At 42.0% G+C, this 20,607-nt stretch overlaps 1 protein-coding gene across 3 annotated transcripts in view; it reads left to right on the top strand.

Moving 5' to 3' along the window:
• Positions 1-20,607, top strand: part of LOC147122874 (protein transport protein Sec24B-like) — a 132,740-nt gene that overhangs the window by 39,836 nt on the left and 72,297 nt on the right. For 2 of the 3 annotated variants that reach the window (XM_085961654.1, XM_085961647.1), the window contains 4 exons: positions 2,238-2,333; positions 6,596-6,682; positions 15,000-15,184; positions 17,566-17,750. In XM_085961654.1, coding sequence (XP_085817780.1) covers positions 2,238-2,333; positions 6,596-6,682; positions 15,000-15,184; positions 17,566-17,750 — 553 coding nt within the window. The remainder of the gene's footprint in view (positions 1-2,237; positions 2,334-6,595; positions 6,683-14,999; positions 15,185-17,565; positions 17,751-20,607) is intronic. The other variant, XM_085961664.1, reaches the window with a different exon arrangement.

Below are 20,607 nucleotides of genomic sequence, written 5' to 3'. Positions count from 1 at the left end.
TGAAAACAAGGATGAGAATTTTGAAATTGAGGCATTGCTTAACCGGGAGCCAATGTAGGTCAGCGAGCACAGGGGTGATGGGTGAACGTCACTTGGTGCGAGTTAGGACACGGGCAGCCGAGTTTTGGATCACCTCGAGGGTAATCTCGGCTTGTGCCAAATCTGGCTTGAATTTGCGAGGTTATTTGGCAACACCAAATACACCACAGGCAACGTCCTCAAAAGTTGGATAAGTTGGCTGGTGCTGCATCATTGCTGGTCATGTCAGGCAGGACTGAGAAATGGGCATCATAGAGGGCCAGTTTGTCTGACATTTTGCTCAGTTGGTGATCCCTGCACTGGATGGGAATGGGTGCCGTTGGTGCTGGACTAGCTGTCGCCCTGCACTGATCCAATTTGATATCAGTTAGCTGGCGACTAGACAATCCTTTTGGTGCTGTCCATGCACCATTGTTTAGCACTGGCTGTGTGCTTTTTCATTGCTGCACTATGAAATGCCTTTAGGAAATGTTGTTTTGGCACAGATTGTTTGCTGCAACAATGGCAGCGTGCTGAGCTACTGATAATCTATTGGAATCAGCTGATGTTGGTGCTTTGTGCAAATGGGCAGGCATGGGCAGCCAGTTCCAAAAAGACCTGGTTCACATGAAGTGTTCGGAAATACTGACATTACATCTTCAGTAATTGATTCACAAAATACCCTCCACTTCATTTAGCTTATGTACAGCTCTGGTACTTTGGTAAGCTCTAAGCCTTTGAGTTTAGAAGCTGGTCTGAGTGGAGTTGAGCTCCATATAGTTGCTTAGACATGGATCTAATTGTGAACACATCACATCATATTCTTTAGACCCTACTGACCTGATAATCCCACGAATGAGTGCCTCACACATTTGGATTCTGAACTGGGCTTCGGAGGATCCTAACCCAAATGTGTGAGCCATACCTGTAGTTATCCTGGTGGCCAACTGCTTTGACTTTTGTGGGATTTTCCTTGACTTTATCCTTGTGTATTGAGATAGGAGAATTTAGCAGAGGCTAGGCTAGCAAACTCCACTAACAACCAGAGTGGATATATTATATTGTTTACAAAGCAAATTTGGAGTTTCCGTCCTTGCCGCTTGCTGCCAACTGAGGCATCGTCTTTCAGGTGTAGTAAATCATGGCAAAGTTAAAAACATTTGACATCCAGAGAAACAGTCCAAATACTAAATTCTTTTGTTCAGTAAGCACTGTAGATGATGCCCTACTATCACATTAATTGGGCAGGAATGCCATATCCGAGTGTGCTACAAGCTATAGATTTTATCTAAAATGGAAGACTTCCCCATCCCTGGAGGAAAACAAGCTGACTTCTTTACTGTAGTGGCAGGCTGTAATAAACATTACAAAGGTAAACGTGATCTTGGTGCATAAAATATGCTCATCTCATTATCATGCATGCCCTAGATGTAGGAACTTGGTATCCTAATCTACTTCTGTACTTGGTTGCATATTTTAGGATCTTCCTGTGCTCATCTACGCTGCTTAAGATGTCCTTTGAGGGTAGATGGATATTAGACAAACAGGTTGAGGATTTGCTTGTTGTATGCAAAAGACCGTGGCAGAACTTGAAGACTGTCCCTAGTTTAACTCCAAGAAGCAGACTTATCTGTCCACAGGGTAGGTTAACACCAGCAGGACTTCTTGGACCATAAGGGGACATGCTGGTGGCCCAGATCTACAACTTCTGGGCTCCATTATCAGGGTGCACCAAAAATACCCCGCGCAGTGCTTCATCACCACTAAAAAAAGATTCTGACCTTATAAGATAGTCAGTTGTCAAAAATGCCATAAAGGTACCGTGTCCTTATGAGTCTTCCTGTTGAAAACTGAGACTACCGCTGCAATACATTGTGGATGCCAATACTCAATGAAGATGATCCTATAAAATAGGTAAACATACATTTCTTCCACAAGCATATTTTCTTGGGTGCAATTGATTGGAAATTAATTATGAACCCAAACTGATGCTTTTCAATGCTGTTCCTAACCCATGCAAGCACATTTGGTGGACTGCTTTTGTTCTTTTGAATGCACTTTTTTGTGAATTATGTGAGCTAGCCATTCATTAACTACCTGGTTTGTATCCTATTAACTTGCTGATCTGTCTTGCACTTTTATTGAATGATTTGCACTGAGTGATTCTTATTCTTTGTCTGCTTAATTTTTTTCTTTTGTTTGTGCTTTCCACTTTACAGGCATGCACTATGGATATGTTGCTAATAATCAAGTTAATTCAGCACCAAGTCCCTTGTCATCAACTTCAGATGATGAGGATGATGATGATGAAGCAGGTGTGCTTTATGTTTTAACAGATGTCCTAAATGTTGCATGTGCTGAATTCATTTGCTGTAAATCATTGACTAATATTTATCAAATTTTAATGACTGCAAAGGCCACACACCTTACGACCCGAAGGAACAAAATCCTCTACATTAAATAAATAAAGGTGATCAAGTACGGTTTATTAGAGTACAAAATGTATGATTATCAAAGTAGTTTGTAGATCTGAAATAAATGGTGGTTTATCAGGGGCTAAACCAAGATACTGATTCTTACTTGTAAGCTCAACATTCTGTGGTTTTGAGTTTTATGGAATGAAAAGTAATTTGTATAAAGTATTTTTTCCAAGAGTGAGAGAATTGTATTTGTAAAGCACCACATCCCAAAGTACTTTATGTACAGTGAATTAGTTTAAAGAGCCATCACTATTGCCATGTAGGTGACATTTGGCAGCACATTTTGCGCACAGCAGTGTCCCATGAAGCAGTAAGATGAATGAGAAGCTAATCTGTTTTTGGTGGTGTTGGCTGAGGGAAAAATATTAGCCAGGATAACTGGAGAGCTTCCTCCTCTTTGAATAGTGCCATGTGATCTTTAATATTCAGGCAGAAGGGGTCTTGGTTTAATGTCTCATGCAAAGGACAGCACCTCTGGCAATGTGGCACTCCTTCAGTACTGCACTGACATGCCATACTAGATTATTTGTTCATGTACTGAAGTGGGTCCTGAACCCACATGGCATGGAGCAACAGGAATCTACGGGTGGATCAAGTGCCATTATGCAGTGCTTGACATTAGCTACTTGAGGGAGAGGCAGAGACTAGCTAGGGAAAGAATGCAGTGATAGAGAAATGGAGACGGTGACAGGCTGCCACACAGGTAAATTAAAAATGGAGGGCAGTGAGGTTGAGGAGGACAGCTGATGCAAAAGACAAACTCTGTTCTGGAAAGTGATCAAAGTGTACTGGTGCTTGAGACTTGAGCTAGGGTAATGAAAGTAATCCAAATGAAGTCCTAAACCATCAATTCTCAGACCATGTGCAATTATAAAATAACATTTTCTTTTGGAGATCAATGCCTAATATACTGTACTTGTCACATGTATTCATTCACTCTAGTGTAACTAAATTCAAAATCTGCAATATTAGTTTTTTGAAACTGATATTCAATTGGTGGCCATAATTTGCACTTTTTCCAAATTTAAGTTTACTGTAAATGATTTATAGTGTGAATATTGAGTTTCCAGTTCCACCCTAGTAAACCCCTTTACTTTTTATTCTGCATCCTTTACTTCACATGTTGTGTAGTAGTGTTGTCACCAGTAGCGATGACTAGAAAAACCTTTTCACTGTTAAGTTGGTCTCAATACTTACTGAGTACAGCAGTAAAAAAATGTCTTTAATGTCATTATATTTACTAAGTGAGAAGAATAGAGGGAGTTCACACCATCACTACCCCCATGCCTTGTTGCTGTTGTACATTATGAATGACTACAGTTACGCTTCAATGCAGAACTTTACAATTCTACAAGAAGTTTCATAATGGCACATTTGAACAGTTTTCCTTACCAATTACAGATTTGTGTGGCTTTTACACGACTATTTAAAAAAAATCTGAATTGGCTAGCAATTTTTTTTTTTAAAGTAAAAACAGACCTCAATGAATTGAAATGCTGCATAAGTATATTTGATCTGTTCCTTCAAGCATTTTTGATCTCTCTCGGATGGAATGGGAGAGCAGTTTTATCATTCAAATTGATCCTAGTCATTATCCTGGTTTCTGCTCGCTATGTTTGATATTGCAACTAGAGTGCAAGTAGCCTATGATCTGAAGAGTTCAAACAAGATTTTATGCTCATTTGTATTTTCTTAAATGAAATTCTTCTTTCCTCCTCTGTCCCATTCCCCAATAGTCTCCTGTCCTCTCCTGGAGGCAGTGACTCATGCCTGATAGTACTTCACCCAAAAGGTCATGCTTCTTATGTGACCCTAGAGAATGAATTTCGGGGGCTATTTGATATCTGTGCATGCACAGTTTTAAACGGAGGCCACTGCATAATGATTGAAACTAGGAAGCCAATCTGATTTTTCCCCTACTTAGCCCTGGGACACAAGAACAATTGTTCTCCAGCACGACCTTGGCTGCAATTGACTAGCCTCAGCACCGATCAGGGAGTGAGCCTGGGTCCTTCCTGGGCTGTATTGCTTGGGATGAGAGGATCCCAAGTTAGTTGGGCTTATTTCTTTTCATTTTGTAGTTTTTAAAAGTTAATGGATACTTAACAGGAGGTTATCTACTTAATTTTAAGATGGTCAGTAGTCTTAAAGGCCATTAAACCAGAGGGAAAATTCAGTGAGGCTGCATTTCCAGAGCATAGTCTTGCTAGACGGAAGCGTATTTCAGAAAATCAAGCTGCAGTCTTAACGGCCTATCTTTGACTCATACTCTTGAGGTCTTGCTTCCGGAGCACAGCCTCGCTGTATTTGCCAATATATATAGTGCCAGCTGTTCACCAGACCCTCCGATTTTCTTCATTATATTTGGCTGTACACATTAACAACAGGAGCATCTTGAAAATTGGAAATGTTGCTGAGCATTAAAATTTACGCTCCTGTAAGTTACTTGACCTGATTAGCCATATAATGTAAGTCACTGATCCTAACTGAATCTAAGTGATTAATAAACACATTTTGGAGTGACAGTTACACTGATCTGGTCCTTCAATGCAGGAGGACAATATTAGGAGGGGGGTGGGGGGGGCGGGGAATTTTCTTTGCTGGGTGATAGCTTAGACGATATATCTATCTACACTATCTTGAAGACTGAATTCTACAAATATGTTTTTCTCTTTGACGGTACTTTAGAAATGAACCCATCACAAATATGTATACAGATTTCCATTTCATCACATTCATGGTTCTTTCTTAGCTGTGACTTAAAGTTAGTTTCTACACTGGCGATATTATTGAACTAAGATCTGTGTACAAATCACTAAAGACTATGATACAACCTTATGCAAAAGAAATAATTCAGTTTGCTTAAAACAGCAGTGATGGATCAGTGGGTAAGTACACCATGTGGTGTGATACTGAAGCATACAGACCTGGAAGTTCACAGATGTGATCCTTAACTTTAACTACTTTAGCCAATCACAGCCAAACTGGGAGTAGGGGTACTGCAATCCAAAGAATTCAGTTAAACTTTTATACCCATTTTTACAATTGTGTTGAATTGAAATCTTCTCGCCCATTATCCACTGTTTTGCCACCCCTTCTGTTCCGAGGTGGGAAAAGTTATGGGCTTCACTCCTGATTGCTCTCCATGGACCCTTGCTGGAAAGTGCACGTGTGTGAATATCAAGTGAGGCTCTGCTGTGTTACACCCCATGACTCGACACTCTGTCTATGTAGAATGTCACGTGACTAGATACATGAGGGCTACTGATGACTATGATACCAGACTGCAGCATCAGCTCTTAACTTTAGCTGAGGAAAGATGAAAAAACAACTTTGGGCGATGTGATGGGGGGGGGGAAGAGGGGGAAATGTGATAGAAATAATGCAGGTAAACTGATCACCTCAAGTGTGTAAAATATCCTCCTCCAATTCAGAATGTCAGCTGTGATATGCAGAATATTATGATTAATCTAAAATGACTTTTGGCTATTATGGTTATGAAAATCCAATGATATAAAACATTACAACAATTTCTCTCTTTTGGCATTTAAAAAAATAATTCCATATTTTGCCTTTTTAGTTTAGTAGACCAAATTATATTTCTGTGAATTGCTGTTCAAGGAGGTTTCCTGAGACAAGTAGCCGTTACAACAGAATGGGATGATCATTGACCGATGATTTTCATTTAATATTTTCAGTTTCCTGTATAGGTGAATGTTTATAGTGGCATATACAGAATTGTTTTTACAGACTAGTATAAATTATATACTATAGTTATAAAAAAAAAATGTTAAATGTTGAGAGACTGCATTAGTTATCTTGCACTTTCTTGCTGTACGAAGTATTGTGAAGACCTGATAATATGGAAAATGTACTGTGAAATTAGACTAGTTCCTTAGGTGTAAGGTTGTTTTCAATGCTGCACACATTTTAAACCTGAAATAATATTTGTTCTGATGAACAAATGATGAGATGTTACTTTGTGAAAACAAAGGTGCTGGGTAAAGTTTCATCTCTATTTTATACATCCATTTTAATTCCAACCCTGAATGGGGTTTTTTTTTGTGAATGTGTGACATGTTTTGACTTTTTCCCAGGCGTGGACTCTTCCTCTTCCTCATCATCATCCACTAATACTTCACTTCCCAACAACTACGATGCTTTGGAAGGTGGAAGCTATCAAGGTGATTTTTTGTTTTGGTTAGCAGAGAGTGGTATATGTATTTGCACATTCCTTCTAAAGAGTCATTGCCTGTGGTTAACTGTCACATCTTTCTATGTCGAGCTTTAAAAAAAAACCTTTTAAGCTTTTTAGAAAAAAAATTCAAATTCAAAGTTAACGATATTAGTGCTGGACAATTTTGGAATCTCGGGTGAGGTATATGCATGATTAAATTGGAGGCAGTATCTGTGGCGGCAGTACTTAAAACGGCAGGAGACCAGACCGCGCGGACCTAATTGGAGGCGGTACCAGCAGCAGCCGAAGCTTCGACGATTTCCAAACCAGGAGTGACGTCACAGGACAGCAGGTAGGTGATTGGTTGGTGAGTATTAAGGTTTTTTTTCTCTCTAACCTAGGACAGTGGTTTAAACTAGGTGCGGGAAACTACAAAATACTGTATTAAATTTATAGATGAACTACTTAAACTAATTAATATAACTATAAATAATAATTGAATAAAGATTTTAAATAAATAAAATAAGGCTAGACTAAGATATGGCAGGGCAGGTTGTGTGTCTGGATTGCAGTATGAGCGTTTGTGGACAGCGAGACTGTCCTGAGCGAACACATCTGCAGGAGATGTCTCCATCTCGAATCTCTCCGGCTCAGTCATTGAGCTGGAGTGCGAGTTGGAGACACTCCGACACATAAGGGAGGGGGAGGAATTTCTGGACAGTTTTATCCAGAATGCAGTCACACCCCAGAGGAAAGCACAAGTTCAGGAAGGGGAGGGTGTGACTGCTAGGGAGCTGGGTAGCGGGGATTTAGGAGAGGTTGAGAAGGAGGTCCCGCAGACACTGGTCCTGTCCAACAGGTACGAAGTACTCATTGCCTGTGAGGACAAGGAGAAAGATTGCAGAGAGGACAGTCACAATGCAGACCAAGGCACCGTGGCTCAGAAGGCTGTCCAAGGGGGCAGGGGGGGAGCAGAATAGAAATGTGGTAGTGATGGGGGACTCTACAATTAGGGGGATACATAGCGTCCTCTGCAGCCAAGAACGAGAATCCCGAGGGGTGTGTTGCTAACCCGGTGCCAGGGTAAGGGATATCTCACGGTGGCTGGAGAGGAACTTGGAAAGATAGGGGGTAAATCCAGTTGTTGTGATCCATGTTGGAACAAACAACGTAGCTAGAAACAGGGAGGAGGTCCTGCTGAAAGAGTATCAGGAGTTAGGCTCTAAATTAAAAAGCAGGACCTCGAGGGTAATAATCTCTGGATTATTGCCCAAGCTGCATACAAATTGGCATAGAAGCAGACAGATCAAGAAAATTAACACGTGGCTAAAGGGCTGGTGTGGGAAAGAGGGGTTCCTTTTCATGGGACACTGGCGGAAAGGGTAAATAGGGAGATGGCAAAGGCTTTAAACTAGTAAGACGGTTGGAGGGATCTACAAGAAACTTAACCTGCCTAATTATAAACAAAACAGGAAAAGAACATTGGAAAGAATAAAGTAAAGGAGGACATTGATAGCAAGGGAATAAATAGAGTTATAGAACAAGAGTCTAAAAAGATGGTTAAGCATAAAGTGAGAGGAAATCCCACAGGAAACTTTGGTTTATCCGGAGGTTAACTGTCCGGAATGCTCGATCCACTGGCAAAAATCAGGAGCCGTTTCGTTAGGTTTTTTTCTTTTCGTTGCTTTTTTTTCACCAGTCAGGCTCTGCAAGGTCTCGCTGAAGCTGTTGCTAAGCTACAGAGACGCTTGCAAGGTATGGCCGACTGTAACAGGGTTTGTTGCCAGATACGGAGCTCCGTATGTTTCAACATTAGCGCTGGTTTGTCCAGCAGTTTTGATGGGACGGCAACAGCTCGGTCCCGTCGGTGCTGGATATCACAAAGTTTCCTGTACTAAAAATGAGTCAAACTGTCTGTACAGCAATACACACAGTGTCCATAATAAAACAGGGGAGCTGGAGACAATCATGTTGCGAGGAACCAGACGTAGGGATTACTGAGACATGGCTACAGAAAAATCAGGAATGGAAATTAAACATTGCAGAGTATAACATATTTAGAAAAGATAGCGAGGGGAAAAAGGGTGATGGAGTAGCTGTACTTATTAGGGATAACAATGGCAGTAGAAAAATGTGACGCAGCTATCGGCAAGACAAAAATAGAATCCATATGGATAGAGATAAAAGATAATAATGGATCAATCACACTAATAGGGGTAGTCTACAGACCACCTAATAGTGACAGTGTTGTAACAGGGCTGTCCAATAGTCTAGTGGATAATGGCATTAACGAGTATAGCACTGGGACCAAGAGACCAGAAGGTTCAGGTTTGATTCCCACTCTGATGAGTTACTTGCTCTCAGCTGGGGTGGTGCAATTGGTCTCAGTACCTTTGGACCAGGGGAGGTGAAAAAAGACTCGGCCTCTCACCTGCTCACTTTTCAATGGCCCCTACTGACAAGCGCACGTGCATGAACATTGGAGGAGGCAGCATTTGGGGCTCAACTGTGATGGATTTCATGGCATAATACTTACTATCTAAACTTGCGATTGGAGAATTGCCACTTGGTCAAGAAACAGGAGGGCTGAGGCACCCAGGGAACCTTCCCCCCAGCATGAGTCAATACCTTCAGGAGAGTAGTGGGGAAATTATTTGTTAAAATGCTTTGTAACTCATAATCCAGTCCTCCCCTTCCCTTCAAGGTGTAGTATTAAGGGACATAGAAACATAGAAGATAGGAGCAGGAGTAGGCCATTCGGCCCCTCGAGCCTGCTCCACCATTCAATGCGATCCTGGCTGATCATCCAAGTTCAGTACCCGGTCCCTGCTTTCTCCCCATACCCCTTGATCCCTTTAGCTTTAAGAAATATATCCAACTCCTTCTTGAATATATTTAATGAATTGGCCTCTACTGCCTTCTGTGGTAGAGAATTCCACAGGTTCACCACTCTCTGGGTGAAGAAATTCCTCCTCATTTCTGTCCTAAAAGGCCTACCCCTTATCCTTAGACTGTGACCCCTGGTTCTGGATTCCCCGACCATCGGGAACATCCTCCCTGCATCTAGTCTGTCCAGTCCTACCAGAATTTTATAACTTTCAATGAGATCCCCTCTCATTCTTCTAAACTCCAGCGAGTATAAGCCCAATCGACCCAATCTCTCCTCATACGTCATTCCTGCCATCCCAGGTATCAGCCTGGTAAATATTCGCTGAACTCCTTCCATGGCAAGAATACCCTTCCTCAGATAAGGCGACCAAAACTGCACACAATACTCAAGATGTGGTCTCACCAAGGTCCTGTACAACTGCAGCAAGACAACTTGTTCCTGTATTCAAACCCTCTCGCTATGAAGGCCAACATACCATTTGCCACCTTATATATATGTATGTTTACAGAAATACTATAAGTATTGTTGTTAAAACGGTAGAACAGAAGATAGATTTCAGATAGATTTTCAACTCAGTACATCTGCATGCAACTTTGATTATCTTATAAATCATCTGGATAGTCTGAGTTGCTCTGTTCTGCAGAATGAGAAATGTCCCTTTAGTCATTTGTGCAGAACCAATACCAATTAAATTTTACAAAGCTACATTGCACACCTACACACTACATTTTTGCCAATTTTTCTGTATACAGTTAATGTAAAGAAGAAACACCAACGGGTGGTGAAGTAATTGTACTTGCCCAAATAAATAGTTCAGATCGAGGTGCCATACTGTTAAACAACTTTCTTAATGAACATAAAATGGACAAAAATATAAATAAATAGGAAATACTTCTCTTAAATTGTACTTTTGATGTGTTGGAGACTAGATGTTCTATACGTGCATGCATATGAATGGTAATAGTCTCTTGTACATCTAGCTATATAAGGGCTGCTTGCATGCTCCCAGAAGGCACCCATTAATTTTAAAATCTGAGCTTTCATTATAGGTTTATGTCCCAATTTTCTGATTGTTTCACTGTTTCTACCCTGAAAGTAACAGGTCAGGTAGCAGGAAAACAAAATTCAACTCCCTTTCAGCCACTACTGCAGTTCTCCACTTCATTTTCCATATAGCACAGCAAAGATAGAAAAACAAAGATAAGTCTTAACTTGCTCCAGATCTGATCTACAGTTTCTTCTTCGCACCCATCCTCCTTCCCATCAACAGCCCTTGCCTGTGGCTCATAGTTTACTTTAACCTCCAACAGGTCTGCCTCAGGGGAAGGCACCAGCAGCCAGGTTCAGGGCACCATGACTGGCTCTGCTGCACAGAAGGGCGGAAAAAAGAGGGATAGGGCTATAGTGATAGGGGATTCAATTGTAAGGGGGATAGATAGGAGTTTCTGTGGCCGAGACCGAGACTCCAAGATGGTATGTTGCCTCCCTGGTGCAAGGGTCAAGGATGTCTCGGAGCGGGTGCAGAGCATTCTGAAGGGGGAGGGGGATCAGCCAGTTGTCGTGGTACATGTAGGTACCAACGATGTAGGTAAAAAGAGGGAGGAGGTCCTACAAGCTGAATTTAGGGAGTTAGGAGCTAAATTGAAAAGTAGGACCTCAAAGGTAGTAATCTCTGGATTGCTACCAGTGCCACGAGCTAATAAGTTTAGAGAGAGTAAGATAGATAAGCTAAATACGTGGCTTGAGCAGTGGTGCAAGGGAGAGGGATTTAAATTCCTGAGGCATTGGAACCAGTTCTTGGGGAGGAGTGACCTGTACCAAGGGGACGGTCTACACCTGAACTGTGAGGGAGCCGATGTCCTCGGGGTAATATTTTCTAGGGCGGTTCGGGAGGATTTAAACTAATTTGGCAGGGGGATGGGAACCTAGGTAGTGGAAAAGAGGGAAGTCATATGAAGTCAGAAATAGATGGTAGAAAGGTGAGAAGCAATAAGCAAAGGAGAGAAACACAAAGGGCCAAACTAATTCATAATGAGAGTGTGAAAAAAGCAAGCCTGAAGGCTTTGTATCTTAATGCTAGAAGCATTAGGAACAAGGTGGATGAATTAGTTGTGGAAATAGAGGTAAACAAGTATGATTTGATTGGGATTACAGAAACGTGGCTGCAGGGTGGGCAAGGCTGGGAACTTAACATCCAGGGATATACAATATTTAGGAAGGATCGGCAAAAAGGTAGGGGAGGTGGGGTAGCATTGCTGGTAAAGGAGGGGATTAATGCAATGGAAAGGAAGGATATTAACTCGGATGAAACGGAATCTGTATGGGTAGAAATGAGAAATAGCAAGGGGAGGAAAACGTTAGTGGGTGTGATATATAGGCCTCCAAATAGTAATATGGAGGTGAGGGAAGGCATAAAAAGGGAAATTAGAGAAGCGTGCGATAAGAGCACAGCTGTCATCATGGGTGACTTTAATTTACATATTGATTGGACTACCCAAATTAGTAAAAATTCTGAGGAGGAGGAATTCCTGGAATGTTTTCGGGACGGTTATCTGGACCAATATGTCGAGGAGCCGACTCGAGATCAGGCCATTTTAGACTGGGTATTGTGCAATGAGAAGGGACTTATCAGCAATCTTCTTGTACGAGGCCCCTTGGGTCAGAGCGATCATAATACGATCGAGCTCTCAGTCGAGATGGAGAGTGAGGAAATTGAATCAGAGACTAAGGTCCAGAACTTAAATAAAGGGAATTACGAGGGTATGAGACGGGAATTGGGTAAGATTGATTGGGTGGTGTTTCTGGGGGGATTGACAGTGGATAGACAATGGCAAGCATTCAAAGATAGAATGGAAGAATTCCAGAACATGTTTATACCGGTTTGGCATAAAAATAAACCTAAAAAGGTGACTCAACCGTGGATAACGAGGGAAATTAGGGACAGCATAAAATCAAAAAAAAGGGCATATCAACTGGCAAAAAAAAGCACCAGACCGGAAGATTGGGGGCAGTACAGGATACAGCAAAAGAGGACAAAGGGATTAATCAGGAAGGGGAAAATAGAATACGAAAGTAAACTTGCAGCAAACATAAAGACAGACTGCAAAAGCTTTTATCGGTATATCAGGAGGAAAAGACTGGTAAAATCCCAAGTCGGTCCCTTGCAGTCCGATTCGGGAGAATATATAATGGAGAATAAGGAAATGGCAGACCAATTAAACTCATACTTTGGTTCTGTATTCACAAAGGAGGACACAAATAACCTCCCAGGAATATCGGCAAACATAGGGACTAATGAGAGGGAGGAGCTGACAGAAATTAGTATCTCTAGGGATATGGTGTTGGGTAAGTTGAGGGGACTGAAGGCCGACAAATCCCCAGGGCCTGATAAACTACATCCTAGGGTACTTAAGGAGGTGGCCCTGGAGATAGCAGATGCTCTAAGGATCATCTTCCGGAACTCCATTGACTCGGGAACAGTACCCGTGGATTGGAGGGTAGCTAATGTTACCCCAATATTTAAAAAGGGGGGTAGAGAGAAAGCAGGGAATTATAGACCAGTAAGCCTTACATCGGTTGTGGGCAAAATGCTAGAGTCCATTATTAAGGATAAAATAGCGGAGCACTTGACAAATGGGGAAAGGATCGGACAGAGTCAACATGGATTTACAAAGGGTAAATCGTGTTTGACTAATCTGCTGGAATTTTTTGAGGAGGTAACTGGTAGAATAGATGGGGGAGAGCCAGTGGATGTGGTGTACCTTGACTTCCAGAAAGCCTTCGATAAGGTTCCACACAAAAGATTATCATGCAAAATTAAGGCTCATGGGATTGGGGGCAAAGTATTAACGTGGATAGAGAACTGGCTGGCGGATAGAAAACAGAGAGTTGGAATAAACGGCTCGTTTTCGGAGTGGCAGGCAGTGACCAGCGGGGTGCCGCAAGGATCTGTCCTGGGACCCCAGCTGTTCACAATATATATAAATGATCTGGATCAGGGAATTGGATGCAATATTTCCAAATTCGCTGACGACACTAAACTAGGAGGAGGGGTGGGCTCTGATGAGGATGTCAGGAGGCTACAGTGTGATTTGGACAGGTTGGGGGAATGGGCGGATACGTGGCAGATGCACTATAATGTGGATAAATGCGAGGTTATCCACTTTGGGGGTAAAAACAGGAGGGTAGATTATTATCTAAATGGCAATAGATTGGGAGATGGGGAAGTGCAGAGGGACCTGGGTGTTCTTGTGCACCAGTCACTGAAGGAGAGCATGCAGGTGCAACAGGCGATTAAGAAGGCAAATGGTATGTTGGCCTTCATATCAAGGGGGTTCGAGTATAGGAATAGGGATACCTTACTACAGCTGTACAAGGTGCTGGTGAGACCGCATCTGGAGTATTGTGTACAGTTTTGGTCGCCCCATCTGCGGAAGGATGTTCTTGCCATGGAAAGAGTGCAACGGCGATTCACCAGGCTGATACCTGGAATGGCGGGAATGACCTACGAAGAGAGATTAAATAGTTTGGGCTTGTACTCACTGGAGTTTAGAAGATTGAGAGGGGATCTCATCGAAACATATAAAATTATGGCAGGCCTGGACAGGCTGAATTCAGAGAGAATGTTTCCAATGGCCGGGGAGCACAGAACCAGGGGCCACAGTCTAAAAATAGCGGGCAAATCATTTAAAACAGAGATGAGGAAGAATTTCTTCACTCAAAGAGTGGTGAGCCTGTGGAATTCCCTGCCACAGAGGGCTGTGAAGGCTAATTCAATAAATATTTTCAAGAGAGAATTGGATATATTTCTGAAGGCTAAGGGGATTAAGGGTTACGGAGAAAAGGCGGGGACGGGGTACTGAACTGGTAAGATCAGCTATGATCTCAGACGAAGATCAGCCATGATCTCATTGAATGGCGGAGCAGGCTCGAAGGGCCGAATGGCCTACTCCTGTTCCTATCTCTATACCGCTACCTTGACTAGATTAGCCTGAAGCTTAATGATTTAAATTACTCCTGTGAAATTAAAAATGCTTCTATTTATGTCCTTATCTAAATCATTCATGACAAAACTACCAGTACTGAACATTTATAGCCCATACTTCCCCAAATTTACTGCAGATTTAAGTGCGCTAACTTTTCAAATAAAGCCCTGAATGAAGGAACCCTTTCACACGTACTGCCTCTCTCTGGTGTCCTGGTTATTGCTCAACAAACATCACTAAAACTAGATTATCTAGTCATTATAGCATTGCTGTTTGTGGGACCCTGCTGTGCGCAAATTGCTACACTACCACAGTGAATATACTTCACAAGTACTTCATTGGGGTTGAAGTGCTTTCGGATGCCCTGAAATCGTGAAAGGCGCTATATAAATGCAAGTTCGTTCTTTATATTTTATGGCAGTTGTAAACCCATGTTTCAATTTTTGCAGACTCATCATCTTCAGCCACGACAGCCCCTGCTCCTTCTGACCCACGCTCATCGATGAGTACTAAGCCATTTGGTTATGCATATCCAACTCTCCAACCAGCCTACCAGAATGTAACTTCTCCTTCGCATTCTGTGAGACAGCCCACTGACCCAGGATATTCTCCAGGACCTCAGCAGTTTACTCGGGTAGAACTTTTTTTGTCTTAATTTTCCACTGCATCAGAATACTATCTCAATGCAGCCTCTTAACCTCCCTCACCCCCGCTCCCTCCCCCCCGGCCCCAAAAAATAACAGAGTATGCTTTGTTGGGGGGGGACTTTTGCATCTTTGGATGTTTCTGTCGGTGTGGGAAATATTTTTGAGAACATCTTTCTTCGCCTTTTGTGGGGACGGCAGGAGTCTACTATTATATTCAAAAGCTGTGATTAGTTATTTACCCTCAATTTTGCATATGCCTGTCCCTTACTCCTCAGCATTTAGGAAAACAATGTGTTAAAGATGTATTTAAGAGGAAACTAGATAAGTACATGAGGGGGAAAGGGATAGAAGGATAGGGTGAGATTAAGTAAGGTAGGAGGAGGCTCGTGTGGAGCATAAACACCTGCACAGACCTGTTGGGCTGATTGGCATGTTTCTGTGCTGTAAATTCTATGTAATGGCCCAGAAATTAGGTTCGGGGGCTTGCCGCGCGTGCAAGCCCCCGATGTGCACTCACCCGGCGCGCCGACATCTGAAGCCTGGGCCTGCTTGGAATTCCTGTCACTGGCCCGGTTCAGATGTCGGCACGCTGTGCTTACCTGATCCAGCGGCGTAGTTAGTTCGATGTGCCGGCTGGGATCAGGTGAGCACTGTGCAGCCAATCAGGGGAGGGGAAACTTCATTCATGAGTTTGATAGTAAGAACTGTCAAACTCATGAAAACTACGGGCGCCCAAAACACTAGTTAAACTTTAAATAAAATTTAAAAAAACACCGCACTAATTAAATGAACTATAAATAACTTTAAAAAACTATTTTAAACAATTAATCAAATTTTTGAAAAAAATAATTTTTTAAGAAATCGGGTCTAAAAATAAACTTACCTTACTGTAAAGTCCTTAAAAACAATAAAGCTGTGGAAAAAATGTAATAATTTTAAATAATAGACCACTTACCTTAAAGAATCAAGTCCTTACGCCTCCTTTTTATATGTCTAAAAAGTTCAGGCCCTTGCACACGCGCAAACCTGTCAAAAAGAAGGAAGTTCAACGCGTGCGCGCAGAGTCCTGCGCGCACGCGTTGGACCTCTGAACCCCTTGGAGGAAATGCCGGTTTCCCATGCATGCACTGTGCATGCTGAAATCCGGCACTTCCAACGGGCCCACGCGTGAGTACCCCGTCCGTACTCACGCGTTGGGACCGGAATTACTGGCCCAATGTGTACTCTGGATTATAAACATCCTATATGCTACAACTCTTGTTTGCTCAGTACACATAAAATTGCTGTGCTATATAGAAGGATCTGGATAATGCTAGACACCTAAGCTAGTTAATACAAGTGCTGCATTTTGAACACTGGTAACCAAATCATGAGGGTACTACAAGAGAAATAAGGCCAAGTTGCATTCCTAGCAGTAGTCAAAAAGCAGGTTCCTTGGTGAGAAGCCTGCCCACTTTGTGATGCTTTAGAAATGGGCTCTTGGTTATTGACTTGGTTGAATTTCTCAGTAATTCTGGTAGATAGCAGGGGCAATTGCTAGAACTGTGTCAAGTTACACAACCGTGTGAAATATTTAATATATTACAGGTGTTTACACTGCAGATGAGGGAGTGGGAACATCATAGTTCAAAAATATAAAGACTGCATTCTTGTATTAAAAAGCTTTAGGGGACACAAAGTTGGTGTATCTTACTTGGTCTGTCTCTTATTGGAAAATTTGGTTTGAAAGTAGTCTTGTCCACGGAGATGCATCAGATTTGCATTGTAACAAATTCTTCTCCCCTCTTGGAAAAAGGAGGTTTGATATCGTGCTCATGCTTTTGTCACATCTAGACTGATGGTACACTGTACTTGGATGTTGCAACTTAATTTGCTTGCTAGTAAAAGCTTTGAAAATCTGTTTTTTTTAAAGTAATCTGCTTGACTCTGGCTTGCTGACCTTCATCAGAACAACAAATCTGGCATGGTTAATCATTATATCAAGATTAAATCTAATATTACTTGAAACTAGTTGTTTCAATTGAATATTCTGTATGCTAATCTTTAGTGACCTGAATTTATTTTGAAAATTACTTGCAAAATCAGAGTTGCCTACAGATAGACATTAAGCTTGGTTCCAGTTCATTTACTATGCAGTTGTTTTAGATTGTAACTGCAGCATCCTCTTCAAACTGGCAATCTTAATGTCTTTGGGCATTTAAATATTCCAACATTTTTCAGTAAGTAGATTAAATATTTCAATAATGGTAAAGAGCTTGCATACAGTTAAAAAAAAATTTGCATTGTCTTTTAGCTTAAAAAAGTAAAAGGAATGCTAAAGTTCAAAATGTAAAACTAGATGCAAATCTTAAATTTTTTCTAATTGCAGCCTGTTTCCAGTGTTAATCAACTGTCGTCAACCATGGCGGGGCTATCGTTTCAGAATAACCAGCAGGCAGAAGCTCTGAAGCAAGTCAGTCTGCTTCAAGAACGGAATATTCTTCCACCTGTTCCAATCCAGAACCCTCAATCCAATTTAAGTCCAGAACTGAGAAAGCTTAACTGCAGCCCAGAGTAAGTCATTTATTACCTATAACCTCTGCTCTTACAAGCAAAGCATGTTTCCACCAGTATTTGTTCCTTAACTCTGATGAACACTACATTCTCTGGGGATACAGTTGCTGTATTTCATTAAGATTGTGCATTTTATGTTCTTCCCACACTAAAATAATTGGGGGGTTTTTGCCATTGTAAAATTCAATGTATTAGTTATATCCTTCATTAGCTGGAAAAGTTGTAATTGTACCACTGCTTAAGTTGCATTCCCAGATTTGCAGGCCATAAAAACCTTCATGTAGGTGTGACGTAACACCAATTTATGATGTGTGATTATATTTTCAAAGTTTTGTAATTCCAGCTGTGGCTGTTTAAATTTATGTGCAAGTTCAGTCCTGCCTCTGATTCTGCCCTCCCTTTGCAAAGCTCAGAATAATAAAGAAAGCTTGAGAGTAAAGGAAGGGGGGTGAGAATTGTGGTATTCCAAAGGTAAAATTGGTTGGTATTGTTCATTTCCACTTTCCAACTGAACCTGAAGCCATCAATGACGACCTGTATTTTTTCCCTACTCCACATTTTGAAAATGGCTTGTTAAATAAAATGCAATTCATTGTTTGACTCAGTAAGGGCAATTACTGGCACTTAACATAGAAACATAGAAGATAGGAGCAGGAGTAGGCCATTCGGCCCCTCGAGCCCGCTCCGCCATTTAATGAGATCATGGCTGATCATCCAATTTCTGTCCCTGCTTACTTCCCATATCCCTTGATCCCTTTAGCCTCAAGAAATATATCCAACACCTTCTTGAATATATTAAATGAATTGACTTCAATTGCCCTGTGTGGCAGAGAATTCCACAGGTTCACCACTCTCTGGGTGAAGAAATTCCTCCACATCTCAGTCCTAAATGGCTTACTCCTTATCCTTAGACAGTGACCCTTGGTTCTGGACTCCCCTGCCATCGGGAACATCCTTCCTGCATCTAGTCTGTCTAGTCCTGTTAGAATTTTATAAGTTTCAATGAGAACCCCTCTCATTCTTCTAAACTCTAGCGAATATAAGCCTAATCGGCCCAATCTCTCCTCATACGTCATTCCTGCCATCCCAGGTATCAGTCTGGTGAATCTTCGCTGCACTCGCTCCATGGCAAGAGCATCTTTCCTCCGATAAGGTGACCAGAACTGCACACAATACTCCAGATGTGGTCTCACCAAGGCCCTGTACAACTGCAGCAAGACATCCTTGCTCCTGTACTCGAATCCTCTCGCTACGAAGGCCAACATACCATTGGCCTTCGTAACCACCTGCTGTACCTGCATGCTTGCCTTCAGCGACTGGTGCACAAGGACACCCAGGTCTCGTTGCACTTCCCCTTTTCCCAACCTATTGCCGTTCAGATAATAATCTGTCTTCCTGTTTTTGCCACTGAAGTGGATAACCTCGCATTTATCCACATTGGGCAGATGCATGGCAAATGCAGTATAATCACCCAACCTGTCCAAATCGTACTGGAGTTTCTCTGCATCCTCCTCACAGCACACAAGCCCACCCAGCTTTGTGTCGTCTGCAAACTTGGAGATATTACATCTAGTTCCCTCGGCTAGATCATTAATATATATTGTGAATAGCTGGGGTCCTAGCACCGATCCCTGCGATACCCCACTAGTCACTGCATGCCACTCGGAAAAGGACCCGTTTATTCCAACTCTTTGCTTCCTGTCTGCCAACCAGTTCTCTATCCAAGACAGTACCTTACCCCCAATCCCATGTGCTTTAACTTTGCACGCTAATCTCTTATGCGGGACCTTATCGAAAGCCTTCTGAAAATCCAAATGCACCACATCCACTGGTTCTCCCTTATCTATTCTACCAGTTACATCCTCTCAAAATTCCAGTAGATTAGTCAAGCATGATTTACCTTTTGTAAATCCATGTTGACTTTGTCCGATCCTGTCACTGTTTTCCAAGTGCACTGCTATTACATCTTTTATAATGGACTCTAGCATTTTCCCCACTACCGATGTCAGACTTACCAGTCTATAATTCCCCGTTTTCTCTCTACCACCTTTTTTAAATAGTGAGGTTACATTAACTATCCTCCAATCCATGGGAACTGTTCCAGAGTCTATAGAATTTTGGAAGATGACCAGCAATGCATCTACTGTTTCTAGGGCCACTTCCTTAAGTACCCTAGGATGTAGATTATCAGGCCCTGGGGATTTATCAGCCTTCAATCCTGTCAATTTCCCTAACACCTTTTCCCTACAAATACTGATTTCATTCAGTTCCTCCCTCTCATTAGACCCTATGTTCCCCGACATCTCTGGGAGGTTATTTGTGTCCTCCTTTGTGAAGACAGAACCAAAGTATGTATTTAGTTGGTCTGCCAATTCTTTGTTCCCCATTATACATTCCTCTGATTCTGACTGCAAGGGACCTACGCTTGACTTCACCAATCTTTTTCTCTTCACATATCTATAAAAGCTTTTACAGTCAGTTTTTGTGTTCCCTGCAAGCTTACTCGCATTCTATTTTCCCTTTCTTAATTAATCCCTTTGTCCTCCTTTGTTGAATCCTAAACTGTTCCCAATCCTTAGGTTTGCTGCTTAAGGATTAAATGATTACTACAAACAAATGGATTACTTTTGGCGTACAAGATTTCTGAGATCTGCAAAGACCTTTGGGCACTTGCCTGGTTCCATTCTTATCTATCTAATCGTAGCCAGTGAATTACCTGCAACGACTACTCTTCCCGCTCCCACGCAATTACCTCTGGGGTCCTGTGAGGATCTGTCCCTGGCCCCCTCCTATTTCTCATGTACATGCTGCCCCTCGGCAACATCATCCGAAAACACAGCGTCAGTTTCCATGTATG

This window comes from Somniosus microcephalus, chromosome 2 (genome assembly GCF_052327205.1).
Source record: "Somniosus microcephalus isolate GS21.2 chromosome 2, FLI_Smic_1.0, whole genome shotgun sequence".
NCBI classification, from domain to species: domain Eukaryota; kingdom Metazoa; phylum Chordata; class Chondrichthyes; order Squaliformes; family Somniosidae; genus Somniosus; species Somniosus microcephalus.
This window is presented reverse-complemented; position numbering and strand designations above follow the sequence as displayed.